At 39.1% G+C, this 23,018-nt stretch overlaps 1 protein-coding gene across 1 annotated transcript in view; it reads right to left on the bottom strand.

The window, feature by feature from the left end:
- Positions 1-21,654, bottom strand: part of fgfrl1a (fibroblast growth factor receptor like 1a) — a 99,906-nt gene extending 78,252 nt beyond the window's left edge. Inside the window, exon 1 of the mRNA XM_042492894.1 lies at positions 21,597-21,654. Within this exon, the coding sequence (XP_042348828.1) occupies positions 21,597-21,654 (58 nt within the window). The remainder of the gene's footprint in view (positions 1-21,596) is intronic.
- Positions 21,655-23,018: the final 1,364 nt, after the last annotated feature.

The raw sequence follows: 23,018 nt of genomic DNA, 5'->3' as shown, positions 1-23,018 counted from the left end.
TTTGTGTGCATGTGTGTGTGAAATAAACCGGCGTCCTCGACCTGACTTTTATCAGCATTCTGGAGGCAGACACTGTTACTTATTAACAGTGGTGATAACACACACACACACACCACACACACACACACACACACACACACACACACACACACACACACACACACACACACACACAGTTCCACCACCTGCTGTGGTCCATTTAATGATAAAGAGTTGCACATTTGCTGTGAGGGAGCCTTTTATATTGACAAAACACACAAAAAAAAGGAGACAGAGTACGATGACTGATCTTATAAACATCTCTATATGTGGGTTTGGCTTCCTAGGAGTTAAATATGTGAAGATAAGATATAAAACAATTGAGTAGGTGACCCTGGAAGGCCAAAACCACACAACACTTTTCTTGTAATATGAATTCCTTTGCTATTTTACAAATATAATCTTATTTTAGGTCATTTAAGCAGGGTTTCCCACTTATTCATGCAATCTTTGTGGCTTGCCAAGATTACATCTGCCACCACGTATTGGTTTTTCTTTTTTGGAGCTGGACTGTTCATTAGGAGTGCTGTTGTAATGCACATACAGTTTGATAGTTCACTGCACCACTTTGTCGGTCCACTGTGTGCACTCTGGGCACAGGCAGAGCGGCACAACATCTGGTGAAGTTAAAGTGAAACTTAACCGTTCATTGTGCTGGATCTAGAATTGTGCGTACATTAGCCTTTGCAGCAGCTGTCATCCATTGATCTCCTCAGCTCTAATCAGATCGATTGATCAATTATCTACCCTGCCACTCAAACTCCACAAAGTGCTCACGGTCAGCTGTCCCCACACATAGATTCTTATTCTGTGGGAATAAACAAAAAACTAAGAAAAGCAGTTTCACTTCAGTGACTACATTTCAAAGCATAGTTAGGACCTATCTCAGTCATTGACAGACTGTTTTATATAACCTGAGTGTCTAAAAAACTTTTCATTTTGTAACTAAGTATTTTAACAGACATCTAAATTTCTTTTGACTGCAACTCACTAAATCAATAGTTACCAGAGTAGCTGTTGTATTTCTTCCATCTGTCATTAGCTTTAAATTCTGCTACTTCTGACTTTGTTTCCCGAATGTTTCACGTGACATTCACAGAGGTTTAACTTGTTGTTCTTTTAACACGACACATCCCTGTTGACAGGTACGCTTCTGCATTTATGTTATGTAAGTAAAACTTTCATAGGGCATGCACAAGAAGAATTGAGACCTCAATCTGAAATACATATGAACAGAACCTAAACACACACTCAAACCGCATGTGATAATTCGAATTTTGTCCTCCTCTCCCTCACATTTCCTCCTCCACCTGTGAGTTTTCTGCTTCACTGGTGTGGAGAGTCAGACATTCCAAGCATGCACATAACACATAAGACACACACAGACACACACACACACACACACACACACACACACACACACACACATTCCTCATCAATCCTCAGCCGTAACTAAGTCCATTTGTTCAGCTCAGGTCACTGTCTCATTTTAGGCTACTGTGTGTGTGTGTGCGTGTGCGTGTGTGTTTGTGACTGCATGTGCTTAACATATATGTCTCTTTTTTCCTGATCTCCACATGCTTATTGACATCTTACTGTCTCTTACATTCTTAGAAGGAATCAACAATTAAAGAGGGGAAAACGCTGATGAAAAAGCAACTATCCTACAGACGTCTTATACAAACCTCAAAGTTGTGACCTTTAACCTTTACAAAGCAGTAGAGGTTGCCTGAGTTCTGGGTGACGTGCTTCCTGTACATCTCTATTCCACACTGACATTTTCTCAGCTATCATGGGATTAAACCTGCACACTGACATCATGTGTACACCTGTGAAAGAGGTGGAATCTACGTGTGGTTTCTTTTGTTTTCAGCTGACAGCAAGTAAGTCTCTGTCTTTGTGGAAGCACAACTGAGACACATGTGAAAGGTAAAACTTGTCCCTGCGAAAAAAACATCAACAGTATCTGTATGGCATCACTAGAATACTGAAATGTATGAATTATTTAAACACTGAGCCTGCTGATAAACATGCCGGAGAGTTATGCAGTTAGACTAGTAATACAACTGATTGTGATCACAGAGACTAACTTGATGCCTGCTGAATCATTTGAAGATATTTCCACTTTTAACATCCATATAAATAACTAACAAGACACACATAAACAGTTATGCATATTTGAGAGTTGCACATTGTTTTTTGAGAGTTAAGAATATTTGTTTATTAGGTAGGTGTTCAGTTTTTAATTTTGGAGTTTGGATATTTGTTTTTTTTTGTTTTAAGAAATGACAAATAAATAAATAAAAAAATATATAAATCTCAGTGTTGCCCATGGATTCATCAATTTGCAGTGGTTGCCAAATTATCATACATCCAACATTTAGTTTTTATTTTTTTGCTATTAAAAATGGCTAAAATCAATTTTTATCAAGAGCTGCACACAGTGCATTACTCACTCAGCCCTCCTTGCCTCCCTCTCTCCCTCTTTATCATCAGAGTTCACTGTTGAAAAGTTCTGAAGCCCTAAGAAATGGTATTCAGGACAGTCTTACAAAGAAACTAATAAAAGTGTGACAAAAATGTACCAACAGGGAAAATCCTATAATTGGGAAGATCTGTTTTCACTTCATTTTTACTAAAGTAGACAATTAGTTTGGACAGTTCTGGGACCGGGTCCATTTTCCAAAAGAAGTGTTAGACTAAAAGCCAAGTTATGCTCAAAATGAAGAAACTTTCTCACTTTTGCACACCTAGTCGACTGACACGTAATTGGGACATTGATTGTTGGATTGTGTATTTCGGAAAGCTGCAAAAGTCGTTCAACGCATTCCACCTCAAAAAAGTGAAGGAAGGAGACGCATACTAACCCCTGAACTAACAGTAGGACTAATCATGACTTCACAATGCTTTTGGAAAACAAGGTACAGTCCAGAAGAAAAGGTTTGTGTTGAGTTCTACTCTTACTCATCAGTATATTTAAAAAGTCAGAATATCCACTGGCTGAATCATTGCTTTTACAAACTAAATGTGTGAATGTGTTCCCGACACATACAGCATTTGCCATGACGCACAGGGTGAGCCAGGAACGGAGCCTGAGAAGTGTTGAATGATAGTGGACACTCTTCACTAAACACACACACACACACACACACACACACACACACACACACACACACAACACACACACACACACACACACACACACACACACACACACACAGACGACAGACAATCCCAGAAAACTGCCTGAGATCAATCAGTCATCATGTCACTTGTATCTTTCAGTGTGGACTAATCTCTCTGTCTGCCTCGCTCATGTTTTCTTCTCCTGCTCTTGTTTTCCTCTCATCATTCTGTGTATGCGTGACTGTCATAATTACAGCCGGAAACTGTAAGGAACACAAAAACCACCACATCACATTCCTTTCTTCTACCTCCATACTCCACTGGTACACCGACTGAAAGGCTACAGCCTCAAAGTGATGGAAAGGCATTTAGATTAAAATCGAATGTAAAAGTAGCTACAGAAAAGTTAACACAGAGGTAGAAGTTGTAGTAATACAGCATGTCTGTCATTAAAAGCTTTCTCTCTTGTGCACCCACACAAGTGTTCAGATCACAGCTGTTCTAGTTAATCAAACCTCTGTTCAGGTGATGCCTGACAGTGCTATGATGTACTTATAAGAGTGACAAAAGCCTGTACAGTCAATGTATCCCCATACAGTGGTTCATATGACATTAGGGTTTCCCTGACATTCATCTATTTGTCGCACTGCCACCACATGACCATCTGCCACCACATGTAGATTTCTTTGTTTTGTAGCTCTCCCTCTCTCTCTTTCACTTGCTCAAGGCAAAGCTCATAATCTGGGCACCAATACAGCAGCAGAGCGCCATGTTCAGAGGAGGGGCAACACAACTGTTCGTTAATTCATATAGTTTTAGTGTCATCTGTGTTTTTCCAAACTACTTTAGATTAAACATCGCAACCCAGCGCTGATGCAAACCTGTGTAACAGCAGCAAAGAAAACTTTGCTTTCACTCACCTCTGCAGCTGCTGCTCCTCTAATCTATCCATCTAATCTGATCTAATCTGGTCAGCTCTGATTGATCCGACCAAGTGGGAAACTATAAAACAATAAAATGCACACAGTACTGTTTCTATAGAGTTAACACCCAACACATTGCGTCATCACGTTACGTAGTTAACGCAAAGTTATCTACTTTACATTAAGTTACATAGATTAGTTTCAGGGAAAATATCATGGTTGGTAGAGTTACAAAAGTAAAGTCATGTAGGTTTAGTTTAGGAAAGGGAACATGGTGATAATGAAGCTTAAAATTAAAGAAGCTTCCAGTAAAAGTAAAAGTGGAACAGACACTTGAAGAGTGTTTTATAAGTATATTATTAAATAATTTTTAAAATGTAAGCATCATTTGTAGGTGGAGGAGATTTTAACTACTTTATATACTAATAGGTCGTTGAATATAGACTGATAATGCTCTGTGATTTTTGTGAGAAATTAGTATCTGAAAAGTAGCTAAAAATACATATTGAGTTGAAAAAGACGTCTAATATGTCTTTCTAAAATGCAGTTGTGTAAAGGTATTGAATAGACTGAAGGATTATGTATTCCCTAATAAAAATGAAATGTCACAGATTTGATAAAAGCCTGTTATTTTTGGCTCATGAAAAGAGATACAAGGGGGTTCACAGAACAAAAATACCAACACGAAAATACCCACATAAACTACAAGTACGTCAGACTTGTACTTAAAAACAAAACTTAAGAAAACAGTGTTACTTTCAACCACTGAGCACTACATTCAGTTGTTTCTGTCAACCACAACTTGTGATCCAGTGCGGCTAAAGCTAAACTCTTAAACTTCTACTACACCACTGATTTGGGAGCTTTCTTTTTCCCTCCTTCTCCATTTTCCACCAGATCTCGCTGCCTCTCCTAAAGCTGCGACAACACAACAGTTAAATCCCAGAAGGCAGCCCATAAGTACCTTTGTTAATTACATGTGGAAGAATAGGCCTGTTGTGTCCCTGTGTGATAATGGTGCCAGCACAACAGAGGGATTACCTCTGGATAATACGTACGCTGAGCTGACCAATGTGATGAAGGAGCATGTAGTGGGAAATAATTAACACAGTTAACTGGTCTGCAGGCCTTTCAGCTAGACGTCAGCGCTCTGCGGTTACTGGCAGGGGATTACTTCACAGCCGCTGTAACCAATATCTGGAGATACTCTTGTGTTTTTCATTTTTCACAGATCTGGTCAATGTTTTGACTGTTACTTTGGGAAAAATGCAAGAAATGCCACTGATGCTATTCTCTGCTGCTTTACAAATTATTAATAATAATCAACACAGGAATCACTGTCTACTTTGGCTGCAAGTTAAGTCCTGAAATAGTTGTATCACAATGTGTCAGAACACACTGGGAGTTTTGAGGTTGTAAACTTTTGGCTTTTATGAGCAAACGTTTCAGCTAAGTGTAGACATTTTTTTGATGCAATACATGATTTTCAATGTCAAGTCGGTTTAATTTATGGAGTCAAAACTCACAAATCACAAATTTGTTTCAAAGGGCTTTACTATTTGTACAGCGAACAACACTCACAGTCCTTTGATCCTTGATTTGGATGAATAATAACTCCCTAAATAAACCCTTTACAGTAAGAGTAACAGAGGAGGAATCACTCTTCTAAGATGGACAAAAATGTGATATGTCATATGTGCAAAGCAGCAACAAAGTCTAATACACAATTTCTAAGTCAGGGCCCCTTTTTCAAAACCTGGCTGACTATATTTAAGGCCAAATTCACTAACTACACAGCCAAATTTCCTAGATTTAAAGCCAAGTGCAGAGTGGTCAGACATACATTTGATTTCAAACAAAACGTACAACTTTTTAATCCAAAAATGGATCCATTAGACCCATCCAGCTTAACGCAGACTGTTTTGGTGGACCAGCTATTCTCATTGTAGTGACAATCTTAGCTACTCCTTCACAGATAACTGAGAAATGTCTGGCTGCTGAGTCTCTCCTGAGTTAGGGAGACACTTATTGCCTCAAAATGTATTTTGCTGCTATACCGGTATTTTATTCATATTTATATATTTATGTATACTTTAAACTGTTATGAGTTAGTTTATTGTTAGATTTCAAGTTAAAATTTGCTTTAAGAAAAAAAGAAGCTATTTTTTAAAAGATGCTGACTGTCGTTTTTTGTTCTTTTGTTTGTTTTTTTTAAGTATCAGTTCAGGCACCAATATCAGAAAACCTAGTTGGATTCACCAAGTACTGTGATGTTCTGAAATCCTCCTTGCATGCTCACTTTAGCCAGAGATTGGTGAGATGTGTGGAGGGGAGACACTAAGCAGGATCTAAGTTCCTCTGAATAACTCTTTTTTTTATTAAATATTCGTTTTTTTCCTGTATATAAACGAATGTAACACTATAAATGCGTTCCAGGACATTGTGCAAAAAATGTGTGTTGTTATCTCAATTTCTAAACAATCACAGTCACCAATCAGCTCTCCCCATCTACGGCGGCTTACTTTTGACTCCACATTTGAGTTTGGACGTTCAAAACATCCAAGAAAAACTTGTCTTCTGATGTGGTTGGACGGTATGTCGTATAAACTTCTTATTTTCTATTACGACTCGGTCCTTACACATTTCAAACGCTTTTGCAAAACAGTGTACGCTGAACATTAGTTGCAAATAATGAATGATGCCAAAATAAACAAACATGACAAAATACATCCATGTAAATATTGGACATAGCATACACATTTTGAGACATTAAAGAAATGTATTTGTTTGGCCTCACAGTCACAGTCGCAGTCTTGCTGAACCCACCCCCACATCTCTCACAGTCCTCTCACATTCCCCCTGCAGTATGGATTCCACATCGACAGCTGGCACTGCAGAGAAAGACGAGTGCGTTTGTGTCCCCTTATGTGTGGTGGTTTTCAACTTAGCGCCATGTTTTAGTTTTAGTCTTCTGGACATACCACAACAAGGAAACCATCTCAGAACTGTTTCTGCTGCCATCTGTAATCCTATAAATAAAAAACACTGCAGCATTTCCTGCTTTTAACAACAGTGGTGACAAACAAGAAAAGAAATCAAAGGCATGATAATGATCTCGTATATTCTGAGAATACGGTCATTTTATAATAAATAATGCCATTTGCTATATGCAATACTTGTGTATGAACGATGTGAATATATATGATCACCAGTTTTGCATCACGAAAGACTGAGTACGACATGAATAAGAGCTCAACACAACGAGCACCATATGACAAAGCTCAAATCTACAGCAACAGCTTACAAAAAGTATTTCCTAAAGCTGTCCGCCTTAACATCCTGCCCCTGATCAGCCTCCACTTCCTGGGGTCAAATGTCATCTGTATGTCTGATAAACAGCGAGGAGAGAGAGCGTGGCTGCCTGTCCGAAACATGTCAATCATATCTGAGACTGAGGTCATAATGGGGGTATTTTTGGTTTAGAGTAGGCTTTGTGTTTCTGTTCTTCTGTCTATCACAGTCAATAACACACACACACACACACACACACACACACACACACACACACACACTCACACACACACACAGCTGCCCCGAGTGCTGCATCACCCCCACCAGACCCAATCTGACAGACTGAAGCCAAAAGAAAACAAGAGTCTGTGTCTCCTGTCCCAGCGATCACCTTTCAACATCTCATTTGTAACGCCATCAGGAATAACAGCTGGAGACTGTGTGTGTGTGTGTGTTTGTGTGTGCGTGTGTGTGTGTGTGTGGCAAATGGGGGTTACAGGGGTTGGAAAGAGTCTGACTGAAAGGTGGAAAAGGGAGAAAGAAACCAGCAGAGACAAAGAAAGTGGCAGAGAAGTTAAAATGTCAAAGAAGCGAGATAGAAAGTGACAGAGAGAACAGACAGATCAGAGAGAAACGATGCGAAGGCAGTCGACTACAGACAATTAGCTGAGCGACACTCAAACACCCTTTTCTCACCAAAGTAAGCGTGTGGATGCAGGTTAATTTAACATGGGGAATCCATTTAAAATAGGAGAAAGACTGCTTTCCCATTGTTAGCAGACCAGATCTGTGTGCAGGGCCCTGCAGCAGACAAGTATGCATTTCTTTTTTAATGTGTGTGTGTTTTTTCTTCCTTTTTTTCTGGTGTGTCACATTCAATATCACAGAGAGGCTGGATAACAGGTGAGCAAATAGTAGAAAAAAACAGGGTTCCTAAAGCTTAAGGCAAGTTAGTTTTAAGATTTTTAAGACATTTTTCAATGCCACTCAGAATTACATTTAAGACAAACTGTACGACAACCAAAACTGAAGAAAAATAAAAGTGAACCAACATCAATTATTTGAAGTTTTGCCCAAATGTTTAATAAAGATTCAATATAAAAAAATGTTTTTTTTTTAAGTTGTAAAGTTAGGTGATTTAATTTTGTCTAGACCCGAATATGTGGAAAACAATGGAATATGTTATCACAAAAGTATCCATTCCTTGGAAAAAGCTTGGTCATTTATCTTAATTTGATATGTTGTAAATGTATGTGCTGTTGGTTATCCTATTTTGATATGTTTGATGTTATGTTCAGGAAATTATTTGAAAAAAATAGATACCACCAAGTAATTGAAAGACAGATTTAAGAGCAATTAGTGCCTTAGCTATAGATTAATGCATTAAATGCCTTTTACAACTTTTAAAGGATCAGTGGGAACCCTGGCAACATGGAGCCCAGTGAAAATTTAACAGTGGTTACTTTTTTTAATCTAACTGTTACTTATTCAGTCTTCAAAACTGCTGCTTGAATGGAGACGGCTGGTATTTTGTCACAGCTTGCCACTGCATTGCACTAATAAACAGACTAAAATTAGTGCGTCCACCCGGGTGTTGTAAATCCATCACGACCCATCGGAGCCGATCGGAGCTGGAGCCAATAAATACTGGTGACTACTGCCGAGTCATTTGTTCTGGGAGTGAATGACTAGCCTAACTTTTCCCATTAAATACACCAGCCAGATGTTCATGAGTGTTGGTGGGAGAGAGATTATAATGACCTCATTTTGGACATTTTTTTCTATTTAGTTTTACCTTCGAAAACCATTAATTGCAGTCTTTTTTATTTATTTATATAGTGTATTTGATAGGGACAATGCAAATTAACATAGTACTACTTCCGCCTGTTACAAATAAGCTGTTGGTATGTGGTCACGTGGTAACCTATGCCATCACTTGATAACTTCTTTTACTGCGCCTCTACTGACCAGACTACATCTAGTTTAGGTATATTATGTGTGTCTGTGTCAGTTCAAATATTTTATTAATCTTAACAACTGAAACTCCCACATCCCATAAAATACATGTGGTGAACAATAATTTTTTTTTTTTGCCACAAATGGTGTTCAGCGTGCCACCAAATGTCATAAACATGGTGAACACATGTAAAAACACTTCTTGTGCTTTGTATTCAGAAGATTTTTCTTCATTTTCTTTTATAAATGAGTAATGTGACACCCCTACAGCACATACTTGTAGACAAGCTGGGAAGTTAGCTCATGCCATTGTGTTATTGTGGGGCTGAATTTGTGAGATGGGGATAGACTGATATCATAGTTGTCCACAATTATGATACCAAGAATACACAAGCACAAGAATATGTATTTTAAACAAATTGATTATTCATAAATAACCCCAAATGAATCAGATCAAATGATGATGAAAATGCACTCTTAACACTCAAAAGTAACATTTTTACTGCAGAGGACACTCATAGATGGAAAAATGGAGAGAAAATACATGGGTCAGTATCTTCAAATTAGTTGGACTGAATGCATTAAATCATGTTTGGTCATTTTGTTTCTGACACACATGTCAATGAGGTTACTGAACACAGACAGAGTGGAAGACAGAGAGAAGATAAAGGAGTGAAAGCAGTGTGTGTGTGTGTGTGTTGTCCTGTGGGGTTCCTGGTGTGTTATTACAGTCTCCTCTGGTGCTGGCATGTGCTTTCTCTGACCCTACCACACACACACACACACACGCACGCACGCACACAGACACACACACACACACACTCCCTGACCCCTCCCTGAGCCACAGGCTGACCTTTGGCCTGCAGTGCTGTAGCATTGACCAAACATACCCCAACCCCACTGAGACCACAATACAACACTGTGGCGCCACGACCCACACAATACTGCACTATGTAGGAGAGACACAGAGAAGCTGGGAAAGAAAGAAGAGAAACTCTGAAATAAGTGTAACGTCATATTCAAAAGAGGAATGAAAAAAAATCCTCATCTTCTATGACCTGTGACAACAGACAGTGATGAATAAGAAAACTTTGCATGAGTTCAAATGAAGATTTGGACCAGACTGATACGTAATATGTGATACTGTCAGTGTGGCATAAGCTGATTTTTCCAGCCTTAATGCTAACTAAGGAGAAACATGGGTAAAACTGTATGTTAAAGGATCTTTGTTCTTGAACAATTTCTCCCTTTGACTTTCACTTGGAGGGATTCTATTACAAATTTACGCAAAACTTAAGCGATACTTTCGAAATCCTGCTAAAACACAATTATGAGATGACTGTGTTTCCACTGAGTGATGTTCTGCAACTTCTCCTCTTGCGATATTATCCCAAGAAGCACAGCAATAGAGGTTCAAAAACATTAGCAGGTTTATTTCTATTGCAGCCACCGTACTCGCCATCATTATTTTCAATCGAAGACGACATAGGCGTGCTATGTGAGCGACAATGAAGAGGCCTGTCTTGGGAGCGGCCATGTATGAGGGATTTCTGGGAGGCAAGAATAGTAGATTCACAACTTCCTGATGATCCGCTCAACTTTTGAAGAGTTATGTGATGCAACGTCACCTCTTGCAGCGCCTGCTGCATTCATACCTAAGGGAGCCAGCTTCTACTCATGTGACCTATGAAAGCAAAAAGTGTTTCCATTGTAGTTTTGTGAAATATGTCTTTGTCAAGTCGCCTGAAATACTGTCTCATGTGAGCATAAAAACATTTTTTTGCTTTTTTTTGACATGTTTCAATCAGGCGTATTTTTATTCCAATTTACGCAGTTTGAGGTTTAATGGAAACCCACCTATTGCTTCTCTTCACAAAGCCTTCTCATGCCACCTTATCTTCTCCTGTTACTCCTCTCTCTGCTGCACCCCCTCCTCAAACACACATCACATCTTCACATCACTGCGACAAACCAGCAACCCCCACAGAGAGCGTCCAGACAGCCCCATTACTACCCGACCATTCGCAAAGTCAAAGCAAACATTGACTTTATCTAAATGTGGGCTAATAGCCTTTAACAATAACAGGCCCTATAAAACTCTGAGGAGGACAGTGGCTGCAGAAGTGGGGTGTGGGAGAGAGATGCTGCCCTAAAGGTCCACATTCAGTTCCCTGCAAATGGGTTCATGTCAGTGCTGGTTCATTTCTTTCAGAGCACAAATTAGACAATGATACTTGTGTTTTAAAACAATTTCCAAGTAGCATATTGGCTGAATATCCACAGAGACATCTCACTAGACTATCTATAAAAGACAAATGTTTCTATCAAACCCCTGAAATCCAAATTTACCAACCACAATCATTCTATTATGCCACAATCTTTTCTTTTCAGCCACAGCTCTACTTGTGCAAACAGCCAACATTTGGCCCTGACATTAGCATTTAACAAGAGGAACTGAAAGAGTCATTTGTTTCCTTTGAAGCTTCCCTTTGTCTCTTAATCACCATGTAATTAACTAGCTCACACACATGCACTGAATGTTTCTGCTTTCATTTTAGCTAAAGGACAAAATAATCCCCATGACGGATTAGAAATAAAAAATTGAGCTGCCAAAAAAAAAAAAAAAAACCCAAAAAACAACAACAACAAAAAACAAACAAGAGGAACATTCTAGGCCTCTTTTTTTTTAATTTTCCATTTTAAGCAACTACATTTTTAACAGGTAGAAAAAAAACTCAGTCGTGGACATAAATATGTTCTTCCCTTACTGAAAAATAGTAAATTAATCATTTTTGTTCCCATGCTTAAGAAAATGCATTTTTCTAAAACCCTCATCCGCAAACTGCTGATGTAAATTTCCCCGTCTGCATAAGTCTGGAAGCTCCTACTGCAAACTGAGGCTGGCAGGCAGATGCCTGCCACCACCACAAAGCCGTATAATGGTTATCAGCATGTCAAATGGTATTTACGATAGTGAGCTGTGACTCAGGACGTGCTGCATGCTTAAAACCAGGAGAAGGGGATTTACTGACGTGAGTCTGTTTACTATGAGGTAAAGTTGTGTGTTTGAAGCATCTGTCTGTGGCTGTTTACTCTGGGAGGAATCAACATGTTCTCCTCCTCTGTTCTTCACATGAGGAGACAGGCGGATCCCTTCCACAACTGATGCAATGTGTTTTATCACAAAATGCAATGATATGGTTAATCAGTGCTAAATTTAGTCAGGTAGAAAACAGTGCGTGGGAAAATACACAACAACGTGGGAGTAGTTTAAACATAAAATGACATGATTCATTAAAGATTAACCCTTTTAATTCATTGGTCACCTATAACTCCTTGTTAGATGGTCGCCTTGCAACCAAGAAAAAAGTTAAATACTAAAATACTTGATGAGTATATATTTACCACAAAATCTCCATGTTCTGTGATGTGTTATGATTATAAACTTCATATCTGTTATCATTAATACTTGAGCTATTGAGCCATTCCTTTTTTAGCCCTGCAAGTTGGACACTACTCTGTTGCAACCAATTAAATTAAAGTTGTCTCAGAGGGGGTCAACTTAATTAATTCATCGCAAACTATGTTAGTAACTGATTGATCTTTTTATTATAATTACCAATAATTAAAGCCATTTTACTCCAAAAAAAAAAAAATCCCTGTTTTAAACTTGGGCATATATGATTGCAAAAGAATATCAAGATATTTGATGTTCTCTGGTGAAAACATTTTTCACCAATATTTAAAACTTAATAGATAATCAATCAAGGTTGGTTTTGTATTTGAGTTTTTTTATTGGTATTAATTATACATTTAACATTTTGATTAGCACTGGGGGACTTTAATTGTTTTATCTTTTGTTATGTTTTATCCTTTATCACCTTGTCACGTTTTATCCTATATGTTGTCTGTGGTGAGAGCTGTGTTAAATGGATGCCTTGCACTTCATGCTGCAAACCAAATCCATCTACAGGTACATATAAAGTAACCTTAACAAAGAGGGGAGCACGATTATTTTCACAGATTATCTGTCTTGTGTACTACTGTGTGGATAGTGACATTAGTGACATTTTCAGCAAATATGGCAAAAAGTTATTTTTATAAATACTAACAACTATAGCTTTCACTCCCCTGTGTTGTTTTCATGTAGCTCCTCTCTCCACCTTCCATTTCTTTGTGATTTGAAAGAAACACAAGCAAAATACTCCTAATTTTTCCTTAAATGTACATCTCACAGTGAATACAACATAAGTGCATGAAAAAGTCTAGTACTTTATATCTCTTAAGAAGGCTTCCACTACAATCCTCAAGAAAAACTGCATCCAGTACAGCAATGTATACCTGTGATCCCGCTATTCTGTCTGTTTGTCTTCATATCTAGTTATGTCGTTACTTTTCCACAAAAGTTTAAAGTTGCTTCTTCAGTGTGCCTCCTCCTCCAGCTCTTTTTACCTCACCACAATTCTCTCCTACTCATCATTGTTAGTGTTAGCATGCTAATTACATTCCTCAGTAATGAGTGTGTGGGACAGGAGGTTGTTAAGTGATTGTGGGTTGTGTGTGTGTGTGTGTGCGCGCACTTACATGTCTTAAGTCATAGTTATGGGTAGTGTCTTCTTGTTGTATACCTTTTCAGCATCTGTGTATGGGGTTGTTTACACTCCGCACTGTCTGCAGGGACGATGCTCTCTTGTCTTTCTCTTTTGCTACAGTGAAGATGCATTTTTAATGTGTTTGTGGCTCTTTACACTTGGTATACTAACAAATGAACCCTCTCATCACCGTCTCTGTTTCCCCTCCCCCCTCTGGATAATGGGTGGTCTATACGGCAGAGTCACCCGGAAAACATTAAATTGTTTACACAGAACTTTGCATCAGGAAACGATGTACACAAACCCCACACTCATCATGTAATTTCTTGGTATGTCTTTTCTTTTCTGAATCTGCTTCAAAGGTTCTTAGTGGGAGATACAGAAAAGACAAGACTGTGATGTGATGATAGAAGCTGCGGGTCATTTCCACACAAAACATCACAGGTTTAAGCAAAGACAATAATAACAATCTCTGCTGGAGTAACTTCAATAATCACATTATCATTATCATCTGCGCACTGCTCCAGTTGTTTGACCGTGAAGCGTTTAACAGCTGGCTTACGTAAATACCATCTGACATGCTGATAACCATCTGACAGACACGTGGCAATTCACATCACATGCGCAGTTAGTGTGTGTGTGTGTTTGTGTGTGTAGAGGCAAGCAGAAACACAGGCATGCACTCACCATTTAACAGTTCAGTGTCGAACGTTTTTTGGTATACTCTTCCTCATCCGTCCCCTGCCTCATCATCAGCTCAGAGAGAGCAACAAAGCTGCAAGTGTACAGAACTTTTTTTCCACTGAAGATGCAATTTCACCATGTAACTGCTCAGACAATGACACAGCTTTAGACAGTGGAGCCTGCGGCAGGGTCCGACTCTCAGTTGCAGGCTAGAATCTGGGCGGTGTGTGTTTGGGCACGATCAATGATCAATATGATTAAAAGTGTAAGTTTAACCCAAGGTCGGTAATGTAGTATACCATGTCAAAGTACTCTATTTACCATTGTTAGAGAATTTATGGAACACTCCCCTCCAGAAATTTACATTACATGGTCTATACTTCGTCACTCTTGTAGGTTTTTAGTGAGCGTGCGATTGTTTGCCTTTCAGAGGCATTTTAATCCAGCAAGGATCTGCAGTGTTTTTTTTAAGAGAGTGTTAAATCAACAATGAATGTCTTCTGTGATTATTTATCCATGTTGAAAGGAGATGTAGTTATCATTAGCTGTTCGCTGAAGCATACTGAGGGCAAAGAATCTATCTTCTGATGCATTATGTTGAGTCTATTGACGAATCCGAGGCTGTGTTGCTGACTCGGCATGTGTGTGTTACAGTGCTTATCCCGATAATACCAGTATAATTTTTTATGTGATAAGAAAAATACATATTATGATAACAGCAATATTTTGATTTGTTGACATAACAACGTCATACTGTTACACACCGCAACAACAAGCGTGGCTGAAAGCAAAACCGCTACCAACGAGGAGTAACTTCAGCAGTGTTGAATCAGTGGCCTGGATGTCCTGAATGTTTTATGAACATGGTAACATTTTACAGCCATTTTGCCCAACCCTAGTTAATACCCACTGTTTCCAGTCTTTATGGTAAACTAAACTTACTATCTACAGACCGAATCTTCACAGGTCTTTTAAAGTGCTATCACTCTTCTCACGCAACTCCTGGTAGGAAAGTTAAAAAGCATAATTCCTAAAATGTCAAACTTTTCTTTTATAGGATGAATCTTTCCTTTCCAAAGTTCACCCAACTCTGTCCATTGCTGCAGGTAGCCCAGAATGAACTGGCCAACTACTCCTCGTCTTTGACCCCTGCATTCAACCTCAGTGTTGTTCAGCTAACAGTGGAGAATGCTAATCTCTCAGCTGCTCAGTCTCATGCTCAGCTACACACACACACACACACACACACACACACACACACACACACACACAGGTTCACACAGCGTGGTTGTGTAAGCCTCTGGAGTGCAGTTTATGTGACTATACATCTCCTCTAATAAGGGCCATAAATGTTGCGTCTCAATCTCTTTCTGTCCTCATCTGTTGTGTTTATCTCTGTCTTCCTGCTGTCCCTTTCCTTTCTTTTCTCTCTTCATTGGTTTCTGTATCTCTTCCTTTCCTATCATTCTTTTTATCTCTATGTGTTGCAGCAGTCCAGCAAAGCCCTTAGCTATTCTACAGTTCCTACTTCCATTCGGCACTTGCAGCGGTAAACAGCCTTCGGTGCCGTCTGATGCTCAGCTCCCACCAACTCCAAGGACACTCGAGGAAAAGAAACTACCAGCCACAATCTTTTTAACTATTTGGCCTCTTTGTTATCTATTTATCTATCATTAAATGAATCATTTTGTTCTTTTTTTCCCCAAACATCCAGCAATTTCTTTAATACAATAAGCCATACTGTACTTTCCAGTAATTTTATAAGACATAACTTCCTTGATTTACACAATAGCTGCCTTGTATTTACTGTAAGTGAACCTTGTTTCCAAAGGGGACTGCCCAGACAGATGAGCCCACAAAAGAGTTAATGTTTTCAATTTTAAATCATGCCACAATGTGTATTACGATATCTTGCTTTTTACTGTTCACTGTGTATACAGTTGCTCTGAGTAACCCATCTCCGGTACTCATATATCACTGAGACATCTCAGTAGTCACCAAGTCACTAATAAAAATGTTTCTCTACGTCATTTCTTAGAGTGGAGCGAGAGCGGACTGTGACAGGAAGCATTTCCACAATACCTATTTAATATACTAAGCAGTTCTGAATTAATTATTTATTTTGCCAAGTTTTTTTACAAATGGTCAAACACAGCTGCAGTGAGTAATCCCCTATGTTTGTGGGCTGCCACTTCTGGGGGTAAAATATGATATCTGCCTCAGATTGGATTCATTTAAGTAACTAAAGTGTCTTCTGTCTGCACAGTCCACTTGGCCCAAACCCTGCTGAGGGACTGGGACAGTTACTTCCTACATATTCATACCAGCCTGTCTCATATAGAAAGTATGGTATTGAGCTATTCGTCTTCTCTCTTTGTTCATTTTTCAGCTACAGTGGGATACTGCAGACTTGATACTGAATGTTTCTGTTCTGTTCCTTGACTCCTATTGTCCAGATAATACTGAGCAAAGCTCTTTAACTCCTATCTACTCTCTGAAAAGCTCAAAGACAAATGATATATCAATGTTTTTTTACTTGGCAACCGGTACTATAGCCATTGTTACAAACTCTTTTCCAAAAAAAGTAACCCAGCACTAACTTCAAAAGGCACTAAAAGTTGCCAGATGACGCCCTATGCTCATTTGCATATTGGTGACATCACTGCACATAAATGGCAGCATTAAAACTTCAATAAATCCAATTAAATAGAAACTTCTCAACATAACATTTTAATGGCATGAGAACTATGGTTCCTAAACTTTAATGCACCACTTTCTCGAGCTTCCAATCCAGAAAGCAAAAGGCGTCAAAGTGACAATAGGAACTCATTACTACTAAACTCCTCATGGCGTGCAGCGTTTCCCCTTCACTAATCAACGAAACACTAATCAACGAAAGGGAGAGGGTGAAACCCTGCGTCGATGACAGAGGAGCTTTAGACAGTTTATATTTTGAGTAACATGCAAGGGAATTAATTATAATATGTGTGAATAAGACACTTAATTTGTTACTAGTTGCTTTTTCAAAATAAAGTCACTAAGAGAAGGTCTGAAAAGTCATGAAATCTATTGAGGAGGTTGCCAAAATACACTACTGCTGTTTCACCAGGTGTAACTACCGTGGCCAAAAATGACACTGAATTGCAATGCAATTTCTCATTTTCCATACAATTTTTTTAAGTGCAAGGCCACAAGTGACTTGAAATGGTTTGGTTGAAGGTGTGTAAGCTCTGCCTGAGAAGATGATTACAGAGAAAATCAAGTTATATTGGCAAAACATACCTGCAAGTATGTTGGACTATGGAAGTCGATAATTAATTTTGCTTGACACTGGCACTTCACATTGTTCTGACTTGGATTGTTTTATGTGGAAATTCTTGGTGTTTGGAAAAAAAGGGATTAGCAGGATTCCCAGACATTTTCATGGAGGATTTTAAAAAACAAACAAACAAACAAACTTGACAACTGTCATTCACAACGTACAACATGAACAGGACTGTACAGTATACTTCTCTCTCATATTAATTATTGTATGAAATTTAAACAGCAACATCTTCCAATCTCTTACAATTGGTTTTGTTTGTAACATAACACTGAAGTTATCCATGAATGAGTAGTTTAACAGTTAATTTCAAAACACAAAACAAATTTTTAAGACTTTTCCAAAACGTTCAATAACTCATTACTCATTCCATGACTTTTCCAGACCTAGAAAATCAGATTGTGAAATTCCATGACTATTCAAGGTTCTCCATGTCTGTAGGAACCCTGGATTAGGGGGTATGCATATGAACCTTGCAGAAATTGTTGGAGTTTGCCTGAAAAATTCACCAACTCCTGCTTTAAAATAAATCTGTTAAAAAATCTGCACTTTCCTTCTTTTTTTCCCTCGATGTTTCTGATAATTCTTCTGTTGTGTTAACCAAGATACTTTGAGAGGAGAGACAGGCAGAGAACAGATGACATGCTTCATTACTCAAGTTCAAAACCACAAATTCACAATTACACGGTATGAACCTCAAACCACGAGGCCACCAAACCCAGCATCCCACTCATCACACACACCACAGCTGCCTCTTATTTCAGTTTTTAGTCAGTGTTACATATGCAATAACAAAATAAAAGACAGAAAATGACAACAACTACTTCTTTTAAAACTGGGTGTACTTATTTAAACAACAGCTTTGCCTATTTATGATCTCTGCCTAAAATGAAACCCAACACTTTCCCAATTTTTCTACTTTAACCAAGACAGAGGATCTGTCAGGCAACTTTAGTCTCATCCATCACAAGATAAGGCAGAACTTCAGCTTCTAATAGGTCCATAATGGCATTTTGTCCCCTCTGTCCTCTTCATGCTCTCTTGCCCTCTCCCTCACACCCCCCACTTATAATCTGTTTCCTTTCCTTGTCCATTTCTCCCTCATCTTCCTCATTCCTTCTTCCCTCATCCCTTTTCTCCTTTCCCCACTTCCCTTCTTTCTCCTTTATCATTCATTATTACTCAAGTCCTCCAAAGTCCTCCTGAGGCTTTCTTTTTCTCTCCTTTACCCTCTTCTTTCTCCCTTACCCTTGCCTCATGTCCCTCTCTGCTGCCTGCCCTGGTTTCACTGACAGACTGCAGGCGGTGAGGGGGAGGAAATGCTGTAGCATTGCACAGCAAACATCCCTAATAGGCTAATCTAATCTCATCTCTTTGCGGTCTATGGGTCTGTGTTTACTTTCGGCCCCGTGTCTGCACGCTGGCTCGGCCTCGCCTCGCTGAATGCAGCTTTGTTCCCGCTGAAAACTCATCATCGGTGTGATCTCGGGAACGGGCGCCAACTCTGCGACCGTCTGCCCATAATGCCTGCAGGCTGGGGGTCGCTCTTGCCTATGAACAGTGCCTGTAGCTATTGTTTGTTCTTTATGCTTTGTTTATTTGAAAGAAAAAAGGTAGCGTGCCAAGTACTGAGGGTACTGCTCTGTATCTGACTATGATCAACAGCTTCCCTGTGGGGTTATTCAATTTAGATTTTGAGTTGAAATAGTAAATTTTTCTCCACAGCCAACAAGGTACCATCCTTGCAAAAAAACAAAAAACAAAAAAAAAAACCAGTAGGAAAAACCACATTCCAAATCTAAAACTCCCACGCGATTGCGAGAATACCTGACAGTAACTGAATAACCAGACAAAGTCAAAGGTTCACTGACTATCTAAAGAGCAAAAGGATTCATTAAGTAAAGTTCACACAAGGACAAGTGTCTGCAGATATTCCAAAATCTGAGCAAATGTATCAATGCAGAATGAGCCAAAAAGGATAACAACGATGTTTACAAAGCACACAAATAAAGTCCCAAAGAGCAGGGGATAGAAAAGATGAAAAAAGATGGAAATCAGGGTTCATCTCTGCAACTATTCTTTCACATGTTCTTGTGCATAATAGTCTATTCTTTTTACCTTTATTTGCCAAGCTTTGCTGTCCTTGTTCGTAGCTGTTATGTCTGTTTATGTGTAAGTACATCGAGAGTAATGCAAAAAAAAAAACAACCAAAAAACAATGCCAATAGCCTACATTCAGCTTTAGTAGCTCTTTTTAAATGTTATGGACTGTACTTGTATAGTGCTTTTCCAGTCTTTTTGGCCACTCAATGCACTTTCACACTACATGTCACATTCACCCATTCACACACACATTCACACACTGGTAGTTGAGGCTACTGTTTATGGTGCCACCTGCAACTCAGTAACCATTCAGACACATGTACTTCGATGACGCAGCATCGGGAGCAATTTGAGGTTCAGTGCCTTGCCCAAGGATACTTCGACATGTTGCCTGGAGGAGCCAGAGATCGAACCGCTGACCTCCCGATTAGAGGACAATCCGCCTTACCTCTGAACCACAGCGGCCCTGAGCAGAGATCAAGCTAAAAGGCCACTACGAAGTCCCTTCTTTATGCTTCTTTTGCATTTTTACACAGAACCAAACAACGGCGTATTCACGTCGCTCCAGTGTGTGATTTTAGACAGCATGCTGGCATCTTGGAAGCAAAAAGGCATGATGGGCGTGGCATTTAATACAACAGCATCAGCCTCTTATGTGATATCTAACATATGCGTCAGCAGCACTTAATAAACTATAACAACGGCATAACACGTCAATAACAATAATTTACCATCCCTATTACATGGCAGCTGATCTTGTCCTCAGTTTGGAAGTCAAAGAGCTCCTAAATCTCATTGTTTTCTTAATTTGTAGACATTTATGGACACTGTTCTTTGAAATATCTGCTCGCTGCTTCGAGCTGCTTTTTAAATCCTCTGTGCTGGGTCGTACACATAGCACCCGAGGAGGGTGGAAAGACGAGAAGTCCTGGTCTCAAATGATGTCACACTATTGGGATACAGCACATGCTCAGTGCAATCTGGTCTGCAGTTTTCAGCCTTATTGGTTGTTTTCTCAGAAACTCCAGACCAGATTTCACTATGCATGTGCTGTACCCCAATTGTGTGACGCCATTTGAGACTGTGAGTTCTCCTCTTTTCCACCCTGCTTGATAGCACTCTGTCAAAATGTCACACTCATCCTGTCCTGCCTGCTGTCCTCTTTACACAGACCTTGAATCAGTGCTGTTAGTACCTCTGAAGACAACTCTGTCCTTCCATTCTGGGATCATACCTTTGGACAGAACAGCAAGGCTGCATGACAGCGCGACACTCTCGCCTTGAACAGGCAGTGTAAAAGGGGTTAATGAGACAGTTTTGTTTGAAACCTCAGTCAAAGCAGTCGTACCTTCACGTTTCAAACAAATCCTCCTGAGGTTAGAACAGCAGTGTGACAGAAAGAACGCAGAAATAGGAAATTTCACTACAGTAAATTTACTTCACAAAACTCTGAACCCTTTTAATAGGTACTGCCACATAGTGATGTCATGCAGTGATTAATCTCACTGCTGGTATTGATGACTGTAATAATCCGCTCGCTTCTCAGAATGTGTTACTCACCCCTGGCAGCAGCGGACACCAGGACCACCTCCAACACCAGAAAGACCCAAAGCTCCATTTAGGGTTTAATTTTCAGGAAGAAGTTCAGCCTCTTTGATCTGAAAAGAAATGAAATAAGGGGAAAGAAAATAAAGCATTTATTGAGGGATAACAGGCGATATATATAGGAGACAATGAGTGATTATTTCCCAACTTGAGGCTGCATTTTAATCTTTTAAATGACATCTCTGAATAAATCATCAGTTTATCAAACCTGTTGTATTGTCCACCCTCAGAATCTGATTTATTTAAAAAATCCACCAGCCACAGTCATAATTTCACCATCTGACGGGTCTTTTTGATTAATTGCAGCCCAAATAGCTGCTAGCGCAAAGGAATTAAAATGTAATTTACTGCCAACTGGCTGACAGCTGGTGAGCATCAATGTGAAAACCTGCCTTGAATTTCAGAAGCCACGGAAACAGAAATAACTCGATAGAAAGAATCAAGTTATTCTTTAATAAAATAAAGTAATAAAAGTCTCTAGTTTCTCTGACCAAAACTGAGAAACCTGTTAATTCTTTGGCAGATGTTTTAAAACTTACCCGGCTCAAGTTTCTATAAGGCAGATGTTAGATTCATGCACTCACTTCCAACATTTTTAAACTTTACTTCTTCTATTAAGTTTGTTCTGTCTTGTTTTTAACCATATTTGGATCTACAAAAGTCAAAATAAAGTGTTCATCACTGGCTGCACACACAATAAATCTGTCCTAATGCTGGAGCACAGGAGCAGAGATTTTCTGGGAGTCAGAGTATTCTCCTTGCAGATTTATTCTGTCCACCTGTCCATATGTCTCTCCTTACAGTGGTTTTAATCTTTCCGCCACATAAATTCTGCCCTGAACCTTCTGAGATCTTATTTCAATACTTCACATGCTGTATCTTTGATCAGCATCTGTCAGCCTCAGTCTCTGCAGCAGAAACTTCACTTTAAAGTGCAGGATAATTGATTTGATTTGTGGCACTCGAGAGTAGATTTTCAATCTATACCAGAGTCAGGTTTATTCACAATTTTTATGTGGATAAACTGTTTACAGGGAGAATCTTTATTCTCTTAACTAACAATAAACATCAAACAAAGCAGCTGAAATTGGCTGTAAATTAAAGGAATAAAAGTTTCTCCAGGAATGGCGGAGATCCTGCAGCCTGTGATTGTTTGCATTATGAAGATCCCACACTAAGGGTCTAATGAATTTTTATTTTTCTCTTAAAATCAATAAATTACATGCCAATTAACTGAAAACTGGATGATAAATCCTGTTTCCTTTCATTCATACAGTATGGCACGTTAACTTTTTTCATAATAAACGATACTGTACTATGTAAATGGGCTGTCTGTAGTTCTAATCACAAATTTAGTCTAAGTGGACTTTGCAAGAA

Source organism: Plectropomus leopardus, chromosome 9 (assembly GCF_008729295.1).
Source record: "Plectropomus leopardus isolate mb chromosome 9, YSFRI_Pleo_2.0, whole genome shotgun sequence".
Lineage (NCBI taxonomy): Eukaryota > Metazoa > Chordata > Actinopteri > Perciformes > Serranidae > Plectropomus > Plectropomus leopardus.
Note: the sequence above shows the minus strand (reverse complement) of the source record. Positions and strands in the feature narration are given on the sequence as shown.